The sequence below is a fragment of the Onychomys torridus genome, chromosome 19 (assembly GCF_903995425.1).
Source record: "Onychomys torridus chromosome 19, mOncTor1.1, whole genome shotgun sequence".
NCBI lineage: Eukaryota > Metazoa > Chordata > Mammalia > Rodentia > Cricetidae > Onychomys > Onychomys torridus.
Genome location: NC_050461.1, coordinates 9480057 through 9500535, shown reverse-complemented (window position 1 = coordinate 9500535; position 20479 = coordinate 9480057). Strand labels below are relative to the sequence as shown.

General features: G+C 44.6%; 2 protein-coding genes across 4 annotated transcripts in view; both read right to left on the bottom strand.

Annotated features, from left to right (window-relative positions):
* Positions 1–11789, bottom strand: part of LOC118570606 — a 173289-nt gene extending 161500 nt beyond the window's left edge. The window contains 1 exon segment of the mRNA XM_036169266.1: positions 11767–11789. The gene's annotated coding sequence lies outside the window, so the exon portion shown is untranslated.
* Positions 11790–14463: 2674 nt separating this feature from the next.
* Positions 14464–20479, bottom strand: part of Cep57l1 (centrosomal protein 57 like 1) — a 60975-nt gene continuing 54959 nt past the window's right edge. For all 3 annotated transcript variants that reach the window (XM_036168586.1, XM_036168584.1, XM_036168585.1), the window contains 4 exons: positions 19052–19129; positions 18350–18543; positions 16788–16932; positions 14464–15340 (listed from right to left, as the gene is read on the bottom strand). In XM_036168586.1, coding sequence (XP_036024479.1) covers positions 15122–15340; positions 16788–16932; positions 18350–18543; positions 19052–19129 — 636 coding nt within the window. In that variant the 3' untranslated portion in view covers positions 14464–15121. The remainder of the gene's footprint in view (positions 15341–16787; positions 16933–18349; positions 18544–19051; positions 19130–20479) is intronic.

The window sequence follows — 20479 nt, the reverse complement described above, 5'->3', positions numbered from 1 at the left end:
TTCTTGACATTTGAAAGCCCCACATTACAATGTCTGCAGACTGTACACGGCTATAAACTTTTACATTGAGAGTCATGAGTTCTCTCTTGTCTCCATCTGTCTTGGGAATGTATCAATTTCATTCATGTTTTTAAAGGACTAATACTTGTATTGATTGGTTTTTAAGGTTACTCATGTCTCTGGTTGATTTCAGTTCATCACTTAATATTGCTTTTAGATCTCAGGTTTAATTTGCTTTTATTTTTCCAGCTCTTGAGATTCGTATCACATGTTTTATGGTGTCTATCTTTCTTCCTCAGTACCGGGGTCCACCCCAGGGCTTCACCCATAGTAGGTTTTGCCAATGAACTACACTGTCAGTCCTTAATGTATAAGACAACGCCTTGAACACTGTCTGTTTCCCCCTAAGCTCTGCTTTAGTTGAATCACATAAGCTTGGAATAAAGGGCCTGTTGTGCATGCATGAGGACCCGAGTTCAGATCCCCAGCACCCACACAAATGCTGGGCAGGCATGGCAGTGTTCCTATAATCCCATCCTAGAGCAAGCTAGCTAGCCAAATGAACTGTATCAGCAAGTTCTGGGTGTGACTGAGAGAGCCTTTTTCAGTGAGTAAGATGGAGAATAACATACACATCTGACTACACCATGTCCATGCATAGCCCCCTACAGGTGAACATGTACACATACACACACACACACACACACACACACACACACACACACACACACGCGCGCGCGCGCATGCACACAGTAGTTAGTTGTGCCCTTTAGATAGTTCAGTTTGGCTCTTTAGCCTCTTGTATCATTCAGCTTCCATACTCTGGCCAGTGTCTCCAGAGGAAAGCTGGGCAAATGTCTCCCGGTTGCTTTGTCCTACCAGGAGCATCACGTCCTCTCGGCCCTATGCGCCACTGCTTTCTCCTCAGCACGGACTCCTGAGGTTCTTGACTGATAGCTTGGCTTTTCTCTCCTCTCATCTTTGAACTTCTGTCTTTCCAGGATTTTTGAACTTAGGATTTTCAGCCTCCATTGGTTCAGAATCTGGCCAGCACTTGAGGAAGAGACCTTCCCTGTACTCCCTACAACAGGTTTTCCTAACAGAATTACAATACTGCAGATTTTACCCTTCCGTTCCAGTCAGCCCCCAGTCTCCTTCATACATCTCCTCATTCAGCAGAAAGTCAATGTATATTTAAAAAAAAAAAAACAAAAAAAACCAAAAAACTTCAAGATTATAAACAGGCTGGCCTCAAACTCAGTCTCCCAAGTGCTGGGATTGTAGGTGTGAGCCATCCAAGTCTGTCGTTCATTTTCTTGAACCACAATTTTTTTTCTGGGTTTTTGAGACAGGGTTTCTCTGTGTAGTTTTGGAGCCTGTCCTAGATCTCTCTCTGTAGCCCAGGCTGGCCTCGAACTCCCAGAGATCCACCTGACTGTGCCTCCTGAGTGCTGGGATAAAGAATCTTCTTTGACCCCTCTTTGCCATGTTTGGGTTCTAGAATGAAAGCACCACCAAGACCGGACTGGAGACGCTAAGGAAGCAAACAGCTCAGGCCCGTGCACTCACCTTCTGCTTCTGGATCCTCAGCCCTTCCGGTCTTTGTTGCTTCCATGTCAAAACCCCACCCCAAGGCAAATGCTTGCCGGTGCTGCCTCTGCATGCCTCTGCATGTAGAGCACTCTGAGATGTTTCTACTCTAGTTCATCACAAAGACACTCTTGGTGGTGACCCAACAAATCAATGTGCAGACTCACCAATGGAATGTGCTGGCATTTGAGAAACACTGGTGAACAGATCTCCTCTCTGAAAGAGGGCTCGTCAAAGGGTGTAGAATTCTGCCTGTGTTTTTATCTCTTTGCCGTCACTGTCGTAATTATCCTGTCAGAATGTCTCCCTGTTAGATAAGAGATGACAGCTTTCCTTCAAAAAAGCCTGTTTTCCAATCCTTTGTTGTCCCCATGATATTCTGTGTTTCCCCTCAAGTAAAGACAGATCTCCCCAGCATTGGTTCATAGAAAGCTTCTATAATTACCAGGGAGCAGATGCATATGTGAAAGCCGACAGGTTGCCCTGTTGTAGTGAGCAGCGTGGACCCCATAGTAGAAATCATGGCAAACGGAAGCAGGCCACGGTCATTCTTTTTCATAAAAACAATGAAAACCAATGAAACAGCTAAGAATATGTGGCATTTGAGTGCTCATCCCTAAACAGGACATTTATAGCAAGCATCCCCTCCAAGGCTCGAGGACACTGTACATGAGGAATGTCAGAATCTAAAGACGGAAAGAGGCTATGAAATGCCATCTTTTGACAATGGAACAGCCATTATACTCACAGCCACTCAGCAGCGGTGGATGACTGGGTACACACACACACACACACACACACACACACACACACACACGTCTATTCACAGCTGGGCACATATGGAGGAGGAGCCTAGAGAGCCCGACTACATACTGATAGTTGTGTAACCCCTGGTGACCCCACCAGACTCTAGTGAATAATCCCCAAACAATGGTCACACAATGACCCTGATTAAACTGAATGGTCACAAAACAATTTGGAAGTCACAGATCTGGGAAAGACTGGTAGGACAGAGGGGCTGATTAGAGGGGAGGAAGAGACAGCAGTGGGGGTAAGGAGAATGACCAGAAAGTTTTATATACATGTAGGAAATTGCCAAAGAACTGATTTAATTTTTGAAAACAAGGTTTGTAATAACATAAATGTAAAGTATTTAGAAATAAAAAATTTTAAATTTAAAAAACAGAACCTTAAGCTTTGTGGATATGTAACTCCTCTATTGCCAACGCTGGCTGGCTGGCAGGGGTCTATGGCAACCTTCCATGGTGATGGCAAGCATGTGTGATCGCCTTCTCTGCCATGAACAATTGCAAACTTGATGTCCACAAACTTTTTGTATTTTTATGAGATAGTCCTTTGAAAACTTGTACTTACAAATTATCCTTCAAAGTAAACTTCTCTGGTTTTGTTTGTTTTTCAAGACAGGGTTTCTCTGTGTAGCCCTGGCTGTCCTAGAACTCTCTCTGTAGACCAGGCTGGCCTCGAATTCAGAGATCTGCCTGCCTCTCATGTAGCCCAGGCTTATTGTGAACTTGTTATATATCTGAGGATGACTTTGAGCTCTTGATACTCCTGCCTCTACCTCCCAGTAAGATGCCTTTGAAAAGTGCTTCCCACAGTCAGAATCGATTCAGGGACTAATCCGAAGTAACTGCAGTCCTAAATCAGCTAAATGTGGCCATGAGTGTGTGCACTGCTGCTGTAGAGAGTCATGGCCGTGTGTGTGCACTGCTGCTGTACACTATCATGGACTGAGTAAGTCACCAAGAACAGACTTGATTTGTTCATAGCTCTGCAGGCAGAGGAGCCCAGATCCAGATGTCAGCTTCTGACAAGGCCCTTTTGCTGTTTTCCTCTGCAAAAGGGAGAGGGTAAGACAGGAGAAGGAAGGGGGAGGGAAGGGGAGAGGGAAAGGAAAGGGAAGGGAAGGGGAGGGGGAGGGAGGGGGAAAGGGAGGGGGAGAGGGGAAGGAGAAGGGAGGGGGAGGGAGGGGGAAAGGGAGGGGGAGAGGGGAAGGAGAAGGGAGGGGGAGGGAGGGGGGAAGGGAGGGGGAGAGGGGAAGGAAAAGGGAGGGGGGGAAGGAAGGGGGAAAGGAAGAGAGAGGGGGAGGGAAGGGGAGAGGGAGGGGAGGGGAAGGGAAAGGAGGGGGAGGGAGAGGACAAAGGAGAGGGAGGGAATCTTCCGCATTCTGCTGTCCCGGGTGATGACATTCATCCAGGCAGGAAGGAGGGCAGAGTCCCCATGGCTTACTCTGGACATCGTTGCCTGAGGGACCACATCCCCAGCAAATGATCTTTGGGGAGCACATTCAAATCATGTGGCCACTGTGTTTCCAGGAGACATTAGTGCCTTGACTCATCATGGCCCTGGGGCTGTTTCAGCAGTCAGTAAGAACCTGTTCCCTTTCCTGTCTGGACCATGCCACAGATCTCCTCAATGTGAGGCAAGCCCATCCTCAAACAGCCCCGTCTAGGCAGCTAGCAGCGGAGGATGCAACGGTTCTTAATGTAACAACAACCTTGTGGCTTTACTTCACACAACCACCAAAGCTGTCTTTAAACTCCAGCATCAGATGCTCCAGCTTTATGAACCAGACCTACACCAAATTCCTTTGTATGTTAAGCATCAATTCTTTAATCATACTTACATAATTAAAATAGCATTAAAGTAGCGCTCCTGTGCTGACTTATGTCTTGTGTCTACTGGACATAGGCGAAAGGAATTGGAGAAGAGAGAATATCTACTGAGAAACCCCCCAGCCAGATTGTCTGTGGTGATTTGCTGGATTAGTATTTGACGGGTGAGGGACGAGCTCACCCCTGGGCAGGTGCTCCTGGGCGGTGCATAAGAAAGCAGACTGAACAAGCCACGAGAAGCAAGGCAGGAGCAGCACCCCTCCATGGCATCAGCACCCCTCCAGCACCCCTCCATGGCATCAGCACCCCTCCAGCACCCCTCCATGGCATCAGCACCCCTCCAGCACCCCTCCATGGCATCAGCACCCCTCCATGGCATCAGCACCCCTCCATGGCATCAGCTCCTGCCTCCAGGATCCTGCCCTTACTTCCCTGGATGATGGACTACAAGCCACAGGGTGAAATAAACCCTTTGCTGCCTCAGCCGCTTTGGTCTTAGTGTTTTATCACAGCAATGGAAACCTGAGACAGAACTGAATCACGAAAACGGCTCAGGAAAGACGGCGAGTCTGCGCAGTAGGAAATCTGGAGGCTGTGACAGCAGCAGTGGCCATCCCACTGCAGGGTTAGGGAACAACACAGCTATGAGGATCGGCAGAGCAGGGATTCACTGTGGCTCGTCACACTTCAAATAAGGCTCGGCTCTTCCAGCTCCTGGAAGGTGACTTGGAATTTTCTGCCCGATTGGAGTATTTCTGTTCACCTGGAGCCTTCGGCTATGGCAGATAGCCTAAGCTAACATATGACTTATGGCGGGGACATGGATAGGATCAGCTCAAGTGCTAGTGGAGATGGATGCCGAATGTCGGCCATACAGGCTGCCAGTAATGTCCATGTGACCAATGTACCAAGCTTAGAGGAGCTTCCTGTTGGCAAAACTCAGAGAACAGTATCACAAACACTGCTGGGTGAATGGAAGGATGTTTGTGTGACTTCACTGAGGAATAACAAAACAAAACAAAAACCAACCTAATGCTTGGGCCTGCTGTTCAGTCTCTGGCTTATGTGGCTTTGAGAGAGAAGGAGGCTGAGACAGGTTTTCTTAGGTAGCCTTGGCTGGCCTCGAACTCTTCCTGCCTCAGCCTCCAGAACGCTGGGTTTTCACACACATGATAGGCCCTTCATGTGCCTTATCAGTTGCTGATTTTACCCTGTATCCTTTTCCTCTAATAGACCATAACCAGGAACACAGAAGCTTTCTGGGTTCCAGGAGTCCTGCTGGTTTAACCACTGAACCCTGAAGGCCATCTTGGGGATCACTGGAAATGAAATATTAATATAAAATAGCTCCAGGAAGTCACCATGGCTAGTTTATTCTCCAAGTGAATGAGGCCTTCAGCCTCCCGTATAAATCTCTTGACACACTGCGTCCCCAATCTGGGCAATGCTGATGTCCGAAGACACAGGATGACGTTCTCAGATATGGTAATCATTTGAATTGTTTTCTACTGTGGAGAAAACAATGAATTTGGTGGCTTTGGTAATTCTATAGGGGGTTTCCTTCTACTTTTCTTTTTAATTTAATAAATCTTCCATGGACTCCCTTACAAATCTCTGCACATAAACTTTCCTAAATGATTTAGCTTCTAAATAGTTTATTTTTTTAAACTTCAGAATATGGTAGTTTGAAGCAATAGTGTTTTAGTAGGTCTGGGTGTCCAGCCTTTGGACACTGGAACATCATGCTGTTATCTACAAAGTTGTGTGTGTGTGTGTGTGTGTGAGGACTGTGTGGACAAGTTACAATAGTCTACCCACACATGGGTCACAGCCCTCTTGGCACTTGGGAGCTTGTTATGATTTAGAACTGTAATTGTCCCTAAAAGTCTTGTGTTGATGGCATGGTTCCTGTGTGGTTTGATTACAAGACATCACCCCTGGGCCCACGTGTCCCCGGCTGGCAGTGCAGCAGGGGAATGTTCTGGAACCTTTAGAAGGTTCTTCTTACTGGAGGAAGTACACCGCTAGGGTGGGCTATGCGGTCAACACTGAGCCAGGCCCACCTAGCTCTTTTTTTTCTCTGCTTCCTGGGTGTGGATTCAGAGGATCAGCCAGCTTTCTGTTCCTGGTGCCAGGTCTTCCTCACCATCATGGACTCCATTCCTCTGGAGGAACTGTGAGCCAAGACAACCCTTTGCCCTGGAAGGTTTCTTCCTCAGGGGGCTTTATCATAGAAGAACCCGCAACAGTCCCCGGTAGTGGGGTGCTGGAGACACAGGTGCTTTGGGAGGAGAAAGGATCACAAGGGCTGACTCATCAGCAGAGGAACCCATCTGCGGGTTTGGGAACTTTGTTAAAAAAGTGAGCTCTCTTTACTTCCCAGAGGTCACAGCTGAGAGACTTGCCCTGTGGCCCCCAACCCCATCCTATAATGTTTTGCCTCACCCTGGCACCACTGCAATTGGGGCACTCAAACACAGGCGGAAAGCTTTGCAACTGTGAGCTGACAGCTGAACGGACTTTCTCAGGTATTCTACTACAATGCTAAAATCTATCACCAAGTTTATTCTGGAAAGGACAGAGGAGCAAAGCCCCGTCTGAAGAAACAAAAACCAAACCAAACCAAAACCAAAACCCTGCTAACCTGTCGACCATTTAAGTCACATGACAAAAGCGGATCAAAGCCCGTCCCACTGCTACCAAGGCTCTCAAGACCGTCTGAGGGAAGCGCTGCATACGAAGAGCAAACCCAGCAGGGGAGAGCGGTGCTCGGAGATCCAGGCAGCCAGACGCCCTCTCCAGAAGAACTCCCCATCTGTGCTGGATTTCTCCGCTTTTCCTTAGGAGCTTGGCTCATTTCTGGGAAAACTGAAGGCAATAATGCTTTTCACATGCTCAGGCATTTCAGTATGTAAAACATTAATATTCTCCTGCATCTAGCTCATCTCTGAAAATATTTTAAGGCAGTAAAGATACTTTTGCTAGAAACTAGTCGTAAAACCATAAACAATCTCTAAGGTTGTTCTCAGGAGAGAAAATTTAACTTTAAGTGGGTTTCCTGTGTACCCAAATGGCTTATGTTTTAAGTAACACAGTGATGCAAAGTGAAATGCTTTCAAGCCAGCCAGGACTGTTTTGGACAACTGCCCTGTAAACATCAGTCCTGTATTTCAAGCAAAGAATGATTCACATTCTGTACTAGCTCAGTGATGGGTTTTTCTAAGAAGTCCCCTACACTTCACCGTACATGTAACTTTAAGGAAACCAATAAGGAGCAAACAAGCTCACATAATCAGAAGAAGCAGTTGACAATCATTGGAGGGCCATTCTGCTTTACCACCCTTTTCTCATGAAGGCTAAGATCTCTTAAAACATTTTAAACATTTATTCTGTTAGTGTGCGTGTATGTGCGTGAGGTGTGCATGGAGGTGCATGTGTGCACCACACTGTGTGCGTGCTGGGTGTGGCTCTCATGCTCCCATGCACAGGCCAGGTCATTAGGCTCAGTGGCAGGCTCCTTTACCTGCTGAGCTCAGATCCTATCTTCAACTGTTAAAGCAACTTTAGCACGATGAACTGCTTCTAAGTGGGTCGAACTAGAACGAGGGTCGTTCTTTTGCTCACTTCTCTGCAGCAGTTCTTCAGAACAATGTTGATGTGACCACAAAGAAATCTGGAAACTACAACAGCCACAGACTTAAAATGTAGAATTAAAAGCCACAGAAACACAAGCTCCTTCTCAGGAGTTACTTAACAAAGCTATTTTTGAAGTAAGCTGTGTATCTTTTCTACTAACCCATTATAAAACTGGGGACAGGCAGACTGCTCAGCATGAAGTCCCGCTTGCCAGGATTGCTACAGTGTTGCTATTGCAGGCTGTACTTTCTATGCCACTATTGACTGCTTACCAAGACAAACGGGGTTTGCCAAAGACAAATCTTGGCCCATTCCAGACTGCGGACATGCGCACAAGTCTCACCTCCCTGCGGACTATAAAACAGACCATAGCACCCAAAGAACGCATTTCTTCCCTCACCCCAGCCCTCTCCGAAGCCACAGTGGGGTGGAGTAATGAGGTCACTTGGCAAACGATTTTGTTAGTTTATTTGCCTACATTAGAAAAGCAGTCTTTCTCTGATGTAGGTCAGCCAGTGTTTGGAAATCGCATCATGTAAACCAGGAACCCCAAGAGTTTGGTTAAAACAGGCTTCCATCTGTAAAACACATCAAATAAATTCATATTAGCCCAAGTGGGCTAACCAGTAAACTTCCACAGCCATACAAGGAGACGGAAGCATCTTTACTCTGAACTGGCCAGCCCACACTTGTATGGCTCAGAGATACAGCCTGTGTTTAGCATGCCCAAGGCCCAAGATTTGGTCTGCAGCAGTGTGAGAAAATTAAAAACAAAACTATACTCCACTGCTTACAAAGTTCTGAGAACATCATCCGCCTTCACCACGTCGGCAGCACCGTGGCACTGCTGCTGTCTGTACCATTTAGCAGGGGCTGGCTGGGGCTCACCGCAGTGCTAACCCACCGGCAGGGTATGATCCGTAGCTGTACAAACGGATCTGACCCAACCAGCGAAGTGAAAAGGTGGGGAAACTGACCGTGGCTTCAATTCATGAGAAAAGCTGTCAACCATTTGCATAACTGCGTGCAAGTCAGTAAGTGGCGTTTGGAACATGCCTTTCCTATGAATATATTATTTTTCAGTTTTATCAGTAATGCTTACCTCTCTCCCCAACACACTCTCTTTAATGTCTTAAAATCCTTGATACCTGGTCCTGCCTTTGAATACGATACCGCTAAAGCTGGGGACATGCTTCTGAAGCCCTAAATGAGCAGGTACTGATACTATCAATGAACAAACCCAGGAAGAGGTAGAGGGATGCTGCTACCAGGAAAGAGCAGGTGAAATGATACAGAGCAAGATGGAGATGAGAAATCGCAAACAGGCCAAGCCCAAAGCATCTGTCACCAGGAGAAAGAATAAACGCTGAGCAGCCACAGACCCGTTTGAGCATCTGGAGCGGCCATTGCCTCTATGTCATCTGCTGTCGCCTTCTCTTCATCTACATTGCCCCATATCTCACCTGTCAGAGTTGCTGTTCTTGAACCTCCCACTGCCTTTAGTACTTTGCCATAAATAGGTGTTTACTAGAGAATAATATTTACTAAATGAACAAGTCAAATACAACAATATCCAGTTAAAGAACCCTCGGCTCTCGATTCTCGTCTTCATAGTGACATCACGGCACTAAAGGAGGCGTCTTTCTATGGGCCCATTGGCTGCGGGAGCCATTCCAGCCCGGTCCCAAGCAAACAGCGCGGGGCTCTTCTTTCCCAGGGGCTATGAAACAGGCCTCGAGTCCTTGAAAGCTCCTGAGCAGAACAGCTGACCAGGTGCCCGAAACCACAGTGCCCAGCCCAGTGCTCAGATACGACCAATAGTAAGGTCAGGTTAGCACACGTCCATGAACCGTAACCCGTCTAGTTTCAAGATCTGAACTGGCTCTGTGAGGCTTGACTCATGTGGCTACATGAAATAGGAGCTCCAGTGAGCTGTAGAGTGAAGTTAGTTTTATACTCAGAAAAGGGCTGCAAAAAGTACAAAGAACAAAAAGGGGGTTTGCTATCTCAAAGCCAATTCCCTGGAGGTGGGTGGGAGTGCACTGATACAGTACAGAGCTTGGCTGGTGTGTGCAGAGCCATAGAAACAAAACAGGACTGGGGCTGGAGAGACAGCTCGGTGGTTAAGAGCACTGGCTGCTTTTCCAGAGGACAGCTCATGACTGTCTAACTCTGGTTCCAGAGGCTCCAATGTCCTCTCTGGGCCCTGTAGACACTGTACTTATATAGTGCACAGACAGATATACAGGCAGGCAAAACACCCATACACATAAAATAAAACAAACAAAAACCCAGAAAACAAAGACAAAACCTGACTTTCTATGTGAGATGGAGACAAAATACCGTAGGTTATTTCAAGTAATTTGCTTTTGTAAAGATTAAAGCAGAGGAAAGGTCATGAATGGGCCTAATAAAAGTAGTCTATTGGGGGAATTATTCTCATTGTTACCTTTTATTTCTAAAAGGCCAAATAACAGTCTTGATTTGTTGCTTTTGGGGCTGGAATAACTTTTAGGCTGATCTGCTAGGACCCCGTGCAGCTTAGCCCAGAGCAGTAGCCTCCTACAATTTTTAGGCAACAAATTATCTAACAAACATTTAGTGAGATACCATTTTTGGACCAAGCACTCTGCTGGATGCTACAGGATGAGCAGAAAGAACCTTGCCCTCAGGGCTCTCCGCCTATGGGAAAGACAAAAATAATCTACTCATTGAGTTCAAGGACAGCCTGAAGAATGAAGAAAAATTAGACAAGCAACATCCAAGAACTCCAGGCACAATGTGGTCAAGAATTCCGCTTCAATCGACTATGGTGGTGCACACCTTTAATCCCAACACTATAGCCTAGAGAAACAATTAAAAGAAAATCTGGCCTAAAGTTTCTTTCCCCAGAGTTCGATTTCATTTTCTTTATAGGCTTATTGGGTGTGGCTCCTTCTTCACACAGACCCACTGAATTACGGTCTGGTGCAAGAAACACTGAATGTCATAGGCAATTAAAATGATCAGTTAGCATTCTAGCACCACAGTGATTATTAACTATTCATGGAGAAGTCTGTAAACACGTAGGAATTACTTACTCCACACCAATAACACCCGGCCACGGATCTACCAGCCATGGATCTTTGCTGTGACATTCATTCTATGCAGAACTAACCAGCTCTGCCCGGATAGACTGTTTACAACATCTACAATCAAATATATAGAGGGCTGGAGGGACAGCTCAGTGGGTAAAGAGCTTGTATTGCTCTTCTGGAGGATCTGAGTGAGGTCTCCAACACCCACATCAACCTGTCTCTCCAGCTCCAGATCTGACACTAGGGCCTCTGTGGGCACTTGAATTCAGGTGCACTTACCCACAAACAACACCACATACGCATAACTAAAGTCATAAATCTTTTTGAAAAATCAAATTTGTATTTAATTTTTTGACAAGTCATTATGGCTTAAAAATGCTACTTTATGAACTGGCCACAGAGGCACCTATTTTTAATCACAGGACTCAGGAAGCTGAGACAGAAGGATCATGAGTTCAAGGTCAGCTTGGGCTACACATCAGGACCCTGACTCAAACAAAATAAAACAAAAACCTACGTTATAGTTTAAAGTAAGAGAGTTACAACAAAATCTTTAAAATTATTTTCAGAGCTGGAGCTGTGGCTCAGTGTGTGCCCAGAGACTGGGAAATCATGCCTGAAGCCCTGTGTCCCATGCCCATCCTGGAACCCCCAAACGATTTTTCAAGTACACCCCCCTTCCCAGACAACCTACTTTAACCTTACACCACCCAGAGCTGACTTCCCTCCGGTATAAACACTGCAGAAACTGTCACACTGCCAGTGACCCGCTCCCAAGCAGCTCATCCTGGATCCCAACACCCCTAGTATTAGGAAACACACAGTACCTGCTGCTCCAACACTGGACCTTTCTGGCTTCACAGTTGCATGAGACCTGCCTTGGCTAGAAAGTTCCAGTTCTGGTGGTTTTTTTTTTTTTTTTTTTTTTTTTGATTTTTAATTAAATAGAACCCAGATAATTCTTTTTCAGTGCAGTGAAAAAAATTAATGAAAATATTCCATGTTTCAAAAAGGAAGTTGCCCAGCAACTCTAACACTGCCCAAAGAATGTCCCATCCAGGAAAGAAAGCTTCAGCTCCACCCATCCAGAGTCAGTAGCCTTGGCAAGCAGGTAGACTGTGAAAATGTGTTTGTTCAGTAGTCATGGTGGGCTGACAAAACCATTCTTTACCGTTTCTTAGTAATTAAATGTCACCTCAACAACCAAAACAAACTCCCGAGTGACCTGCAGTGTGAGCAGGTTATTTCTGCCCAACCGTGTGCTCTACCTCTCCCTTAGGAACCTAGGCTAGGACGCAAGACAAAGTCACTTCAACAGAGACGGAAGATAAGTAAACAGATTTCAACACGCCCACTCAGTTACTCAGAATATATCCACGATTTTGCCTTTAGACTTCAAGCTTCGTAAACTTGTGTTTTATTTTTCTGCTCAGATTCAAAGGCATTAAGAGCAGTAGTTCTCAGCCTTCCTAACACTGCGACCATTATGTGGTGGCGACCCCCAACCATAAAATGATGTTTGTTGCTACTCCCTAACTGTAATTTTGCTGTTATGAATCATAATGTAAATATCGTGTTTTCCAATGGTCTTAGGTGACCCCTGTGGAAGGGTCATTCAGCCCCGCCCCCCCCCTGGGGGGGTCATGACCCACAGGTTGAGAACTGCTGATTTAGAGTTTTCCCTAAATGCCAACCCTCTGCTGGGTGCTGTACTTCTTACAGCAACCTAATGAGGCAGGATGGGAGGACCCCTTACAGGGAAAACCGAGGTGCTATGCAATCCCTGCCTTGGGTAGACTTCAACAGTAGAGACTGATGTTGAAGTCTTCCCACTGTGAAATTCTAAGTGTTTTCTACCATTTTGTACTTCTGAGACAATTCTCAATTCTTATTTGAAATAGTCAAGTATTTCTAAATTGCTAAAACTTTTGTACAGTAACTTGCTTTAGCAATATATTTTTCTTTTTAATTCCGTGCTGGGAGTTGAGCCCAGGCCAAACCCATGAGCAATTAGTCAAAACCCAGCCCTCTGTTTCCACACAAAAGGACTTTATTGGTAAATGAAGAACGCTCAGCCACTTTCCTAAGCACCTAGGAAACAAAGGCAGAGAAAGTAAAGGGTTGTGTTATTGCCCTACTTGGGATTTTTTTTTTCCTTATTCTAAATGGAAATGACAGAGCTCATACTCTCCAGGAGGGAAGGTGGAGCTGCAAAGGTGACAGGATGGAGTTGGGACATAAGTTACCGGAGACGCACTGTAGAGATCTTCTGCTCAGCTGTGGACGGCTCTAATACAATCCCCTATAGCTGACTTATCTGTGGTCCTCCAACCCGGCACTCCACACCATGAGAGTGAGTCACAGTTTCCCTCTTCCCAGAAGGTCCACAGTTAACCTATTTCTGTTATGCACACCTTTCGATGCTTCTGAGGAAAACAGATTGTCCTTAAAAATTGCTTTTTTTTATGGTGACACATACCTTTAATCCCAGCTTTCAGGAGGCAGAGACAGGCAGATACCAGGGCTACATATTGAGACTCTGTCTCAAATGTATATGTAAAATAAACAAACTGCCTCTTATGGCCAGGCATAGCTGCGCATGCCTATGACTGTACTGTGTGGGAGGTGTAGACAGGAGGACCAGTTTGAGATTAATAACTATAAAGTGAGTTCAGGGACAGCCTGGCCTACTGTCTCAAAAAATGAGAGCCAGGTGGTGGTGGCACATGCCTTTAATGCCAGTATTTGGGAGGCAGAGGCAGGTGGATTTCTGTGAGTTTGAGGCCAGCCTGATCTACAAATCAAGTTCCAGGACAGCCAGGGCTGCACAGATGGACCCTGTCCTAAAAAAAAACAAAAACAAAAACAAAAACAAAAACAACAACAATAACAAAAAAAACGAGAGAGAGAGAGAGAGAGAGAGAGAGAGACAGAGAGAGAGACAGAGAGAGAGAGAGGGAGGGAGAACGATTGCTTCTTTTGTTTGCTTTGAGACAGCTCTCTGGGCTCCTGATCTCCAGTGTTTACACACTCAGACTGCATACTTCCCATCCTCTGGGAATTCAGGCAAATACACACTCCAATTGACCCTTTGGAATTGGCCCATTTCTTATACCTCCTCCCTAATTCCAAGTTTTTCCCTTTATTATAGCTTTTTGTCTAGTTTCAGTTAATGATATCAATTTTCTAGTTGTCCCAGAAGATAAAAAGTGTTCCAAAGATACGTACTAATTTCCATAGGCTTCTAAGAAAGACAAAAAGTGTAAATTTATTATAAAACATGTATACAACAAAGAAATCCATTGTGACATCACTGATTTTAAAGTATAAAAAAGATACCACATTTACCTAAATCATTTTCTCTTGTGGATAAAGTTAATTAAATGCCTAACTTCTTATAAAATCCCATTATCTTCCTGGGTCCTAGACACCCACATTGTCATACACTAATGAAAATCACAAACAAGGGTTGGGGATTTAGCTCAGTGGTAGAGCGCTTGCTTAGCAAGCGCAAGGCCCTGGGTTCGATCCTCAGCTCAAAAAAAAAAAGAAAATCACAAACAAGAACCCAGGAAATGTTACAAAAGAGTAAGATTAGCTCAGTTACTGGTGTTGAAAAGGAAAGTAGGTTTGGAAAAGAGAATGGGAATAGAAGAGGAAGAAAGCTGAATTAATGTCTTCAAAAATTAATCAATGCATTACTTTTTATAGCTGTCACATCAAAGCATAGTTAAAGGCATTTTCACAAAATTGCAGAATTATTGTGTTTTTCCTTTTCCAGACAAGATTACTGCTGAGATTTTTTAAAAGGTAAGATGGCCATTCCAGGGACATTAAAGGACTCTCACTCCGTGTTGATCTGTGCGTGACAGCCTCCCTAAGTGACACTGTGGACTGGTACTTGGAGTTCAGATTCACCTTGATCTGAATGAGTGTCCATCTGTAGCGCCTAGGCTTACCTCAAGGAGCTGCTTCCTTGGTTAATGGCAACAAGAAAAAGCAGCCACTTCCTAGTCTGGGGTTCTTGGTAGGTCATTAGCCATTATTCTGAAAATACACAACTCCACACTTTATAGAGGCCAGAAACATAATTCCAAAGTTCCCGAGAGTGTATTAAACAAAAGCCACTTAGACATGTCAGCCCGCACTGGTGAGGTCATTAAGATGCCGGCTGTGCTGCCGTCACTGCTCCCACTTGATGTCATCTCTCCTCAGTTTCACCTGGAGATTGTGAACTTGGACTGGATGAGAGCTGCTGTTTTTCTGGAAAGGGTTAGGTTCATTCCAACACTTCCTAGGACCATGCTTCACGTTCTTTGGTCCTTGAGGGCTGCCAGCTTCCCAGTGGATAGAAGGGTCATTTAACCTTGAACTCTGAACTTTTTGCTGCAGTTTACGGACCTGTAGAGAAAAGAAAACCTAATGTTTTAGGTAAAAATTAATATAAATCTACTCTAAAACAGATGACTAGATTGGTGGAGTAAAGATTCCGTCAAAGGGTTCAATTCAGCAGGTTCCTGGGCACCAGAGCTAACCCTCATACGGCCCTGGCTTCAGGGAGCTTATGGCTCCAGTGAGTGAGAGGAAGCAAACAGGTGACGACAGAGAACGCCTGAGCTGGGACAACTCTGAAGAATGTGTGCACGTGAGAAGGTCAGAGCAGGGAAGATGGGTGGGTGTAGTTACAGTTTTCCTGCCTGGCCCACAGTCAGGACAAATCTCTCTCACTCGCCAGGCCCATAGTCGCTCAGACCCAACCAAGTAAACACACAGAAACTTACATTGTTTACAAACTGTATGGCTGTGGCAGGCTTCTTGTTATCTACTATTCTATCTTAAATGAACCCATTTCTATTAATCTATACTTTGCCATGTGGCTAGTGGCTTACCAGTACCTTACATCCTCTTAGTCATGGTGGTGGCTTGAAGTATCTCTCCGCCCCAGTCTTTACTTCCCAGAATTCTCTTCTCTCTTGTCCTGCCTATACTTCCTGCCTGGCCACTAGCCAAACAGCATTTTATTTATACAGAGCGATATCCACAGCATTTCCCCTTTTCTTTTCTTTTCTTTTTTTTAAATGGAAGGTTTTAACTTTTACATAGTAAAATTACATATAACAAAACAATTATCAAGCAAGAATTACAGTTACAATATTAAAGAAGATATCCTATCTATCTTATATTTGTGAGTCTAAGGTTTTATATTTAACTTATCTTTTATCATAATTGAGGAAATTATAACTATCTAGTCTTCAACCACATCAAAGACCTCAGAAGGATATAATATTACCTGAGAACCGGGAAAAAGATGTGTTGCAGTTGTTTAATTATGTAAAGATGTGTTGCTGTTTTATCTTGCCTGCCTAATGCACCTGACTGGTCTAATAAAAAGCTGAATCACCAATAGCGAGGGAGGAGGTATAGGTGGACTTCTGGGCAGGGAGAGTAAGTATGAAGAGGAATTTAGGCTCTGGAAGAAAGAAAAAGAGATGCCAGGGAGACGTCAGTGGCCAGACAGACAGACATGGAAGAAGCCGGGAAGGAGGACACACAGAATGAAAGAAAGGTAAAAAGTCTTGAGACAAAATGTAGATGAGTAGAAACAGGTTAAATTAAGTTAAAAGAGCTAGTGGGATAAGCCTAAGCTAAGCCTAAGACTGAGCACTCATGTCTCCATGTCTTTATTTAGGAGCTGGTTGGTGGTCCAAAGAAAATTCTGAATATACATAGATTTCTAGTAGCTCTTTTTTTTCTTTCCAGCATTGTATGGCAATTGTGTGTTCTGAAGACCAGCAGTTCTGGAAGGGTAGTGTGTGACTGTTTGTTTGTTAAAGAAAAGTGTCCTTACACTGTCTTGATGCTTCTTGAGTTTGGAGATCTGATCTCCTTTGCTTTCCATCTTCCTGACTAATTGCTCCAGCACATGCTCTGCATCATCAGAGACTGAACGGCTTCCGGCTTCCGTCATCTGTTCCCGTAGTTCTCTGTGTTCCCTACAGAGAAAAGAAACCTCAGGGCTGGGATGTAACTCTGTCAGGGAGTGCTTCTCCACACATCAGCTCCTCTGTTCAATACTCAGCAATACAAATACATAAGTAAATAAAAACACAAAAGTAGTATTGTCTGACATGGCACATGGATTATTTCTGCATGATTAAAAACAGAGCAAATATAAGCCAGGTGGTAGCAGCGCATGCCTTTAATCCTAGCACTAGGGGGGGCAGAGGCAGGAGGATCTCTGTGAGTTCGAGGCCAGCCTGGTCTACAAAGCAAGTTCCAGGAAAGGTTCCAAAAACTACACAGAGAAACCCTGTCTTGAAAAACCAAAAAACAAACCCCCCAAACCAGAGCAAACATCAAATATTGTTATAGATCATCTGTTAGTCACATCTAATTTTTCGCTCAACCATGAGTTTTAGTTTAAGAGTAAAGTATTAATCTTCAAAAGTAGTCACCGGCATTAGGATATATAACTAAATCATGATAAACATTATCATTTAGAACTATCTCAGTATCTAGCTGTTCAACAATCTAAAAAACAATCTAAATTCTTGGTGTTCTCAGCTAAAAAGAATGAACAGTTCTACAGGTCTTGGCCAGGGGCAACACACAGTCCTCTTTGGTTCCATGTCTGGGACTGGAGATACTGTCAAGAGAACAGTCACGTGTGCAGTGGCAGTTCATGAGCTCAGCCAGTGCACTACCGAAGTCACGTCGTTCTGATGTGTATGTTGAAACGTATTTGAGCATGGGATATAACACAATGACTCTTGTGCAGACCTTCCTTACTGAGGATGCTTCCAAATTTGTAATGCAGACCAGGCAGGAGCTAAAAGGAATGATGTTCTTGCCTCATGAAATGACCCACATAATTAAAAGATTTTAACAGAAAAATGTATTCTCCTTCTAAAAGCTCTTCTGAGTTCTAACCCAAAGTCTTCAGACTTGATACATTTGATTCATAGTATTTAATCTATCAGTCTAAATCTCTGGAATACAAGTAGTATTTAGACACAGTTAAAAAGTTAAATACAAGAGTAGATACAATGAAAAATACTATCAGTAAGTTTGTAGATCAAAACAAAGTAAGTCCAAATGGCCAGAGAGGCCTTAAGAATGTATAGGTGGGAGCTAGAAAGATTGCTAAAGGGTTGAGAATGTGTCCTGCTCTTGCAGAGGACTGGAGTTGGGCACAACCCTTGGTCCCTCCAGCTGCAGGGAACCCAGCTCCTCTTCTGCGGTCTGTGAGTGTCTGCACCATGTGCACATACCCACTCCCACACAGCGTTTTTTAAACCAATGAAAGGAAACCTTCGTGAAATGACTTTATAGGTGGCACTGTTCTTAAAAGTGACAAGAAGACATGTATCTAAATGTGTATGGGTATTTTGATAAAGAATAGACACTTACACAATCATCTGGTCCAATTCCTCTTGCATTGCCATCAAAAGCTCAGACAAATTGTCACAGATGGAAGCGGGTTCTCCTGAGTTTAGAGGCAGAGCTTTGCTCTGGGAAGCTGTTCTGAGAGCCTTGTAGAGACACTGCGGCTCAGGGGCTAGAACAGGTTTCTGAAGGCAATACAGCCCATGGGGATGCATCATCTGCAGAAGGTTTACAAGCCTGCATTAGAGGAACAGCCCACAATGGACAACTGGGAAAACAAAGAGCTATGAATAAACTAGTGCTTGCCAGTCTACACGCTGGTTAGACTGTTGTCAACCTGATACAAACTCAGGCCATCTGGGAAGAAGGAACCCCAGCTGAGAAATGCTGCCCCCTCCTGGCCTACAGGCATTTTATTATGATTGATGTGGGGGGTGGGGAAATGGGGGGACAGTTCACTGGGGAAGGTGGTAAACTGAGCAAGCCATGGAGAGCAAGGCAGTAGAAATCATTCCTCCATGGTCTCTGCTTCAGTTCCCGTCTCTAGGTTCCTGTCCCAACTTCCCTTCACGGAGGACTATAAACTGAAATAAAGCCTTTCCTCCCCAGGATGCTTTTGGCCAAGCTGGTCATCACAGCAGTAGAAAGCTACTGGGGTGGTGTATAAATAGCATTTGCAAGCAAAGTCATTTTGCAAAACCATGATCTTTATTTTTATCCTCTTACCTTTTCCCTCTCCAAAAACAGGGCTCTAAACCTGGGGTCCATCTGCTGAGGTGGCTCTCTTTTTAAACACTTAGTTTTCTAAAGGTTGGCAAGGGAAAAAGGAAGCAAAGTGCCATTTTAATGTATATTTATGATATGAAAAACTCTCAAAACATAACAGCAAGTGTAAGTGCAATTTGAATGCAGGAGCAGACATGAATAAACATTCAACTGCTGAAGACACATGAAGAGGTGGTCAACAACCTTGTGATTAGGGAAACTCAGGCTAATATAAGATACAAAAACCAAAAAGGAAACATCACCACATGTCTATTAAAATGGGCAAAATAAAAAAAAAAAGAAACAGCGATAACATCAAATATTGTCAAGAATGCAGAGAAACTACATCACTTGCACATTGGTAAGACCACTTTGGATGACAAGTTGGCAGTTTCTTGTAAAGTGAAACATGTATTTATCTCATGGCCTAGCAACTGCGCTCTTGAGGAATTATCCTAGAAAAATAAAAACTGACATTCACACAAGAGCACCATCAACACACACACACACACACACACACACACACACACACACACACACACACACCAGCTTTACTTGTGACGGCTGAGAAGCAGCAGCCTCAGGGACGGATGGAACTGTGGGAGATCCTTGACACCAGTGAGTGTGGAAGGAAAAGTGAATCTGTAACAACCCAGCAGGAACTCCAGGGACAAAGGCAACCCCAAAGCTCAAACTGTATAACTCTCTTTGACTTTTTCTCTCATGGGGATACAGTCTCAATATCTATCGCAGGCTGGTCTCAAATCAAGGCAATCCCACTGCCTCAGCCTCCTCAGAACTTAGATTGCAGACATGTGCCACAGTGCCTGACTATACAGGATTCTTGAAATAAGGAAACTGCAGAGAAGGCAAACAGAGTAGCCTGTTTTAGACAGGAGTCTAAAACTGTTTGCCAGCCTAGCCAGTAACTTACTACGCACTTCAGGTTAGTCCTAACACAGGGCCCTCCTCTCTTAGCCTTCTGAGAACAGGAACTGTAAATATACATCACTACATCTGGCTTTAAAAGTCAACTTTTTTTTTTTTTTCTTTCTTGAGACAGTGTCCTATCAGCCTCCTGCATGCTGAGAGTATGGCTGTGCATCTCTGTCCCCAGCTAGGACCATATTACAATACATCTCTCCTCTCCACAGTGTGTCAACCTTTAGGATTCACAGGCTGACTGCAGGGTGATGGCTCTGCATCACTCCCCATGTGTTCTTCTGTCTACACAGTGCTAGAAGACCCAACACATCCCTGCTTGTTCTTGAACTCCCGAACTTCCTGCCTCAGCCCTGGGATTCTAAGCATGTGCCATCATGCTGGGTTTATCTGTCTCTGTCTCTTAGAGACACTGGTCTAAGTATAACAAAACATCTGAGCTGAATA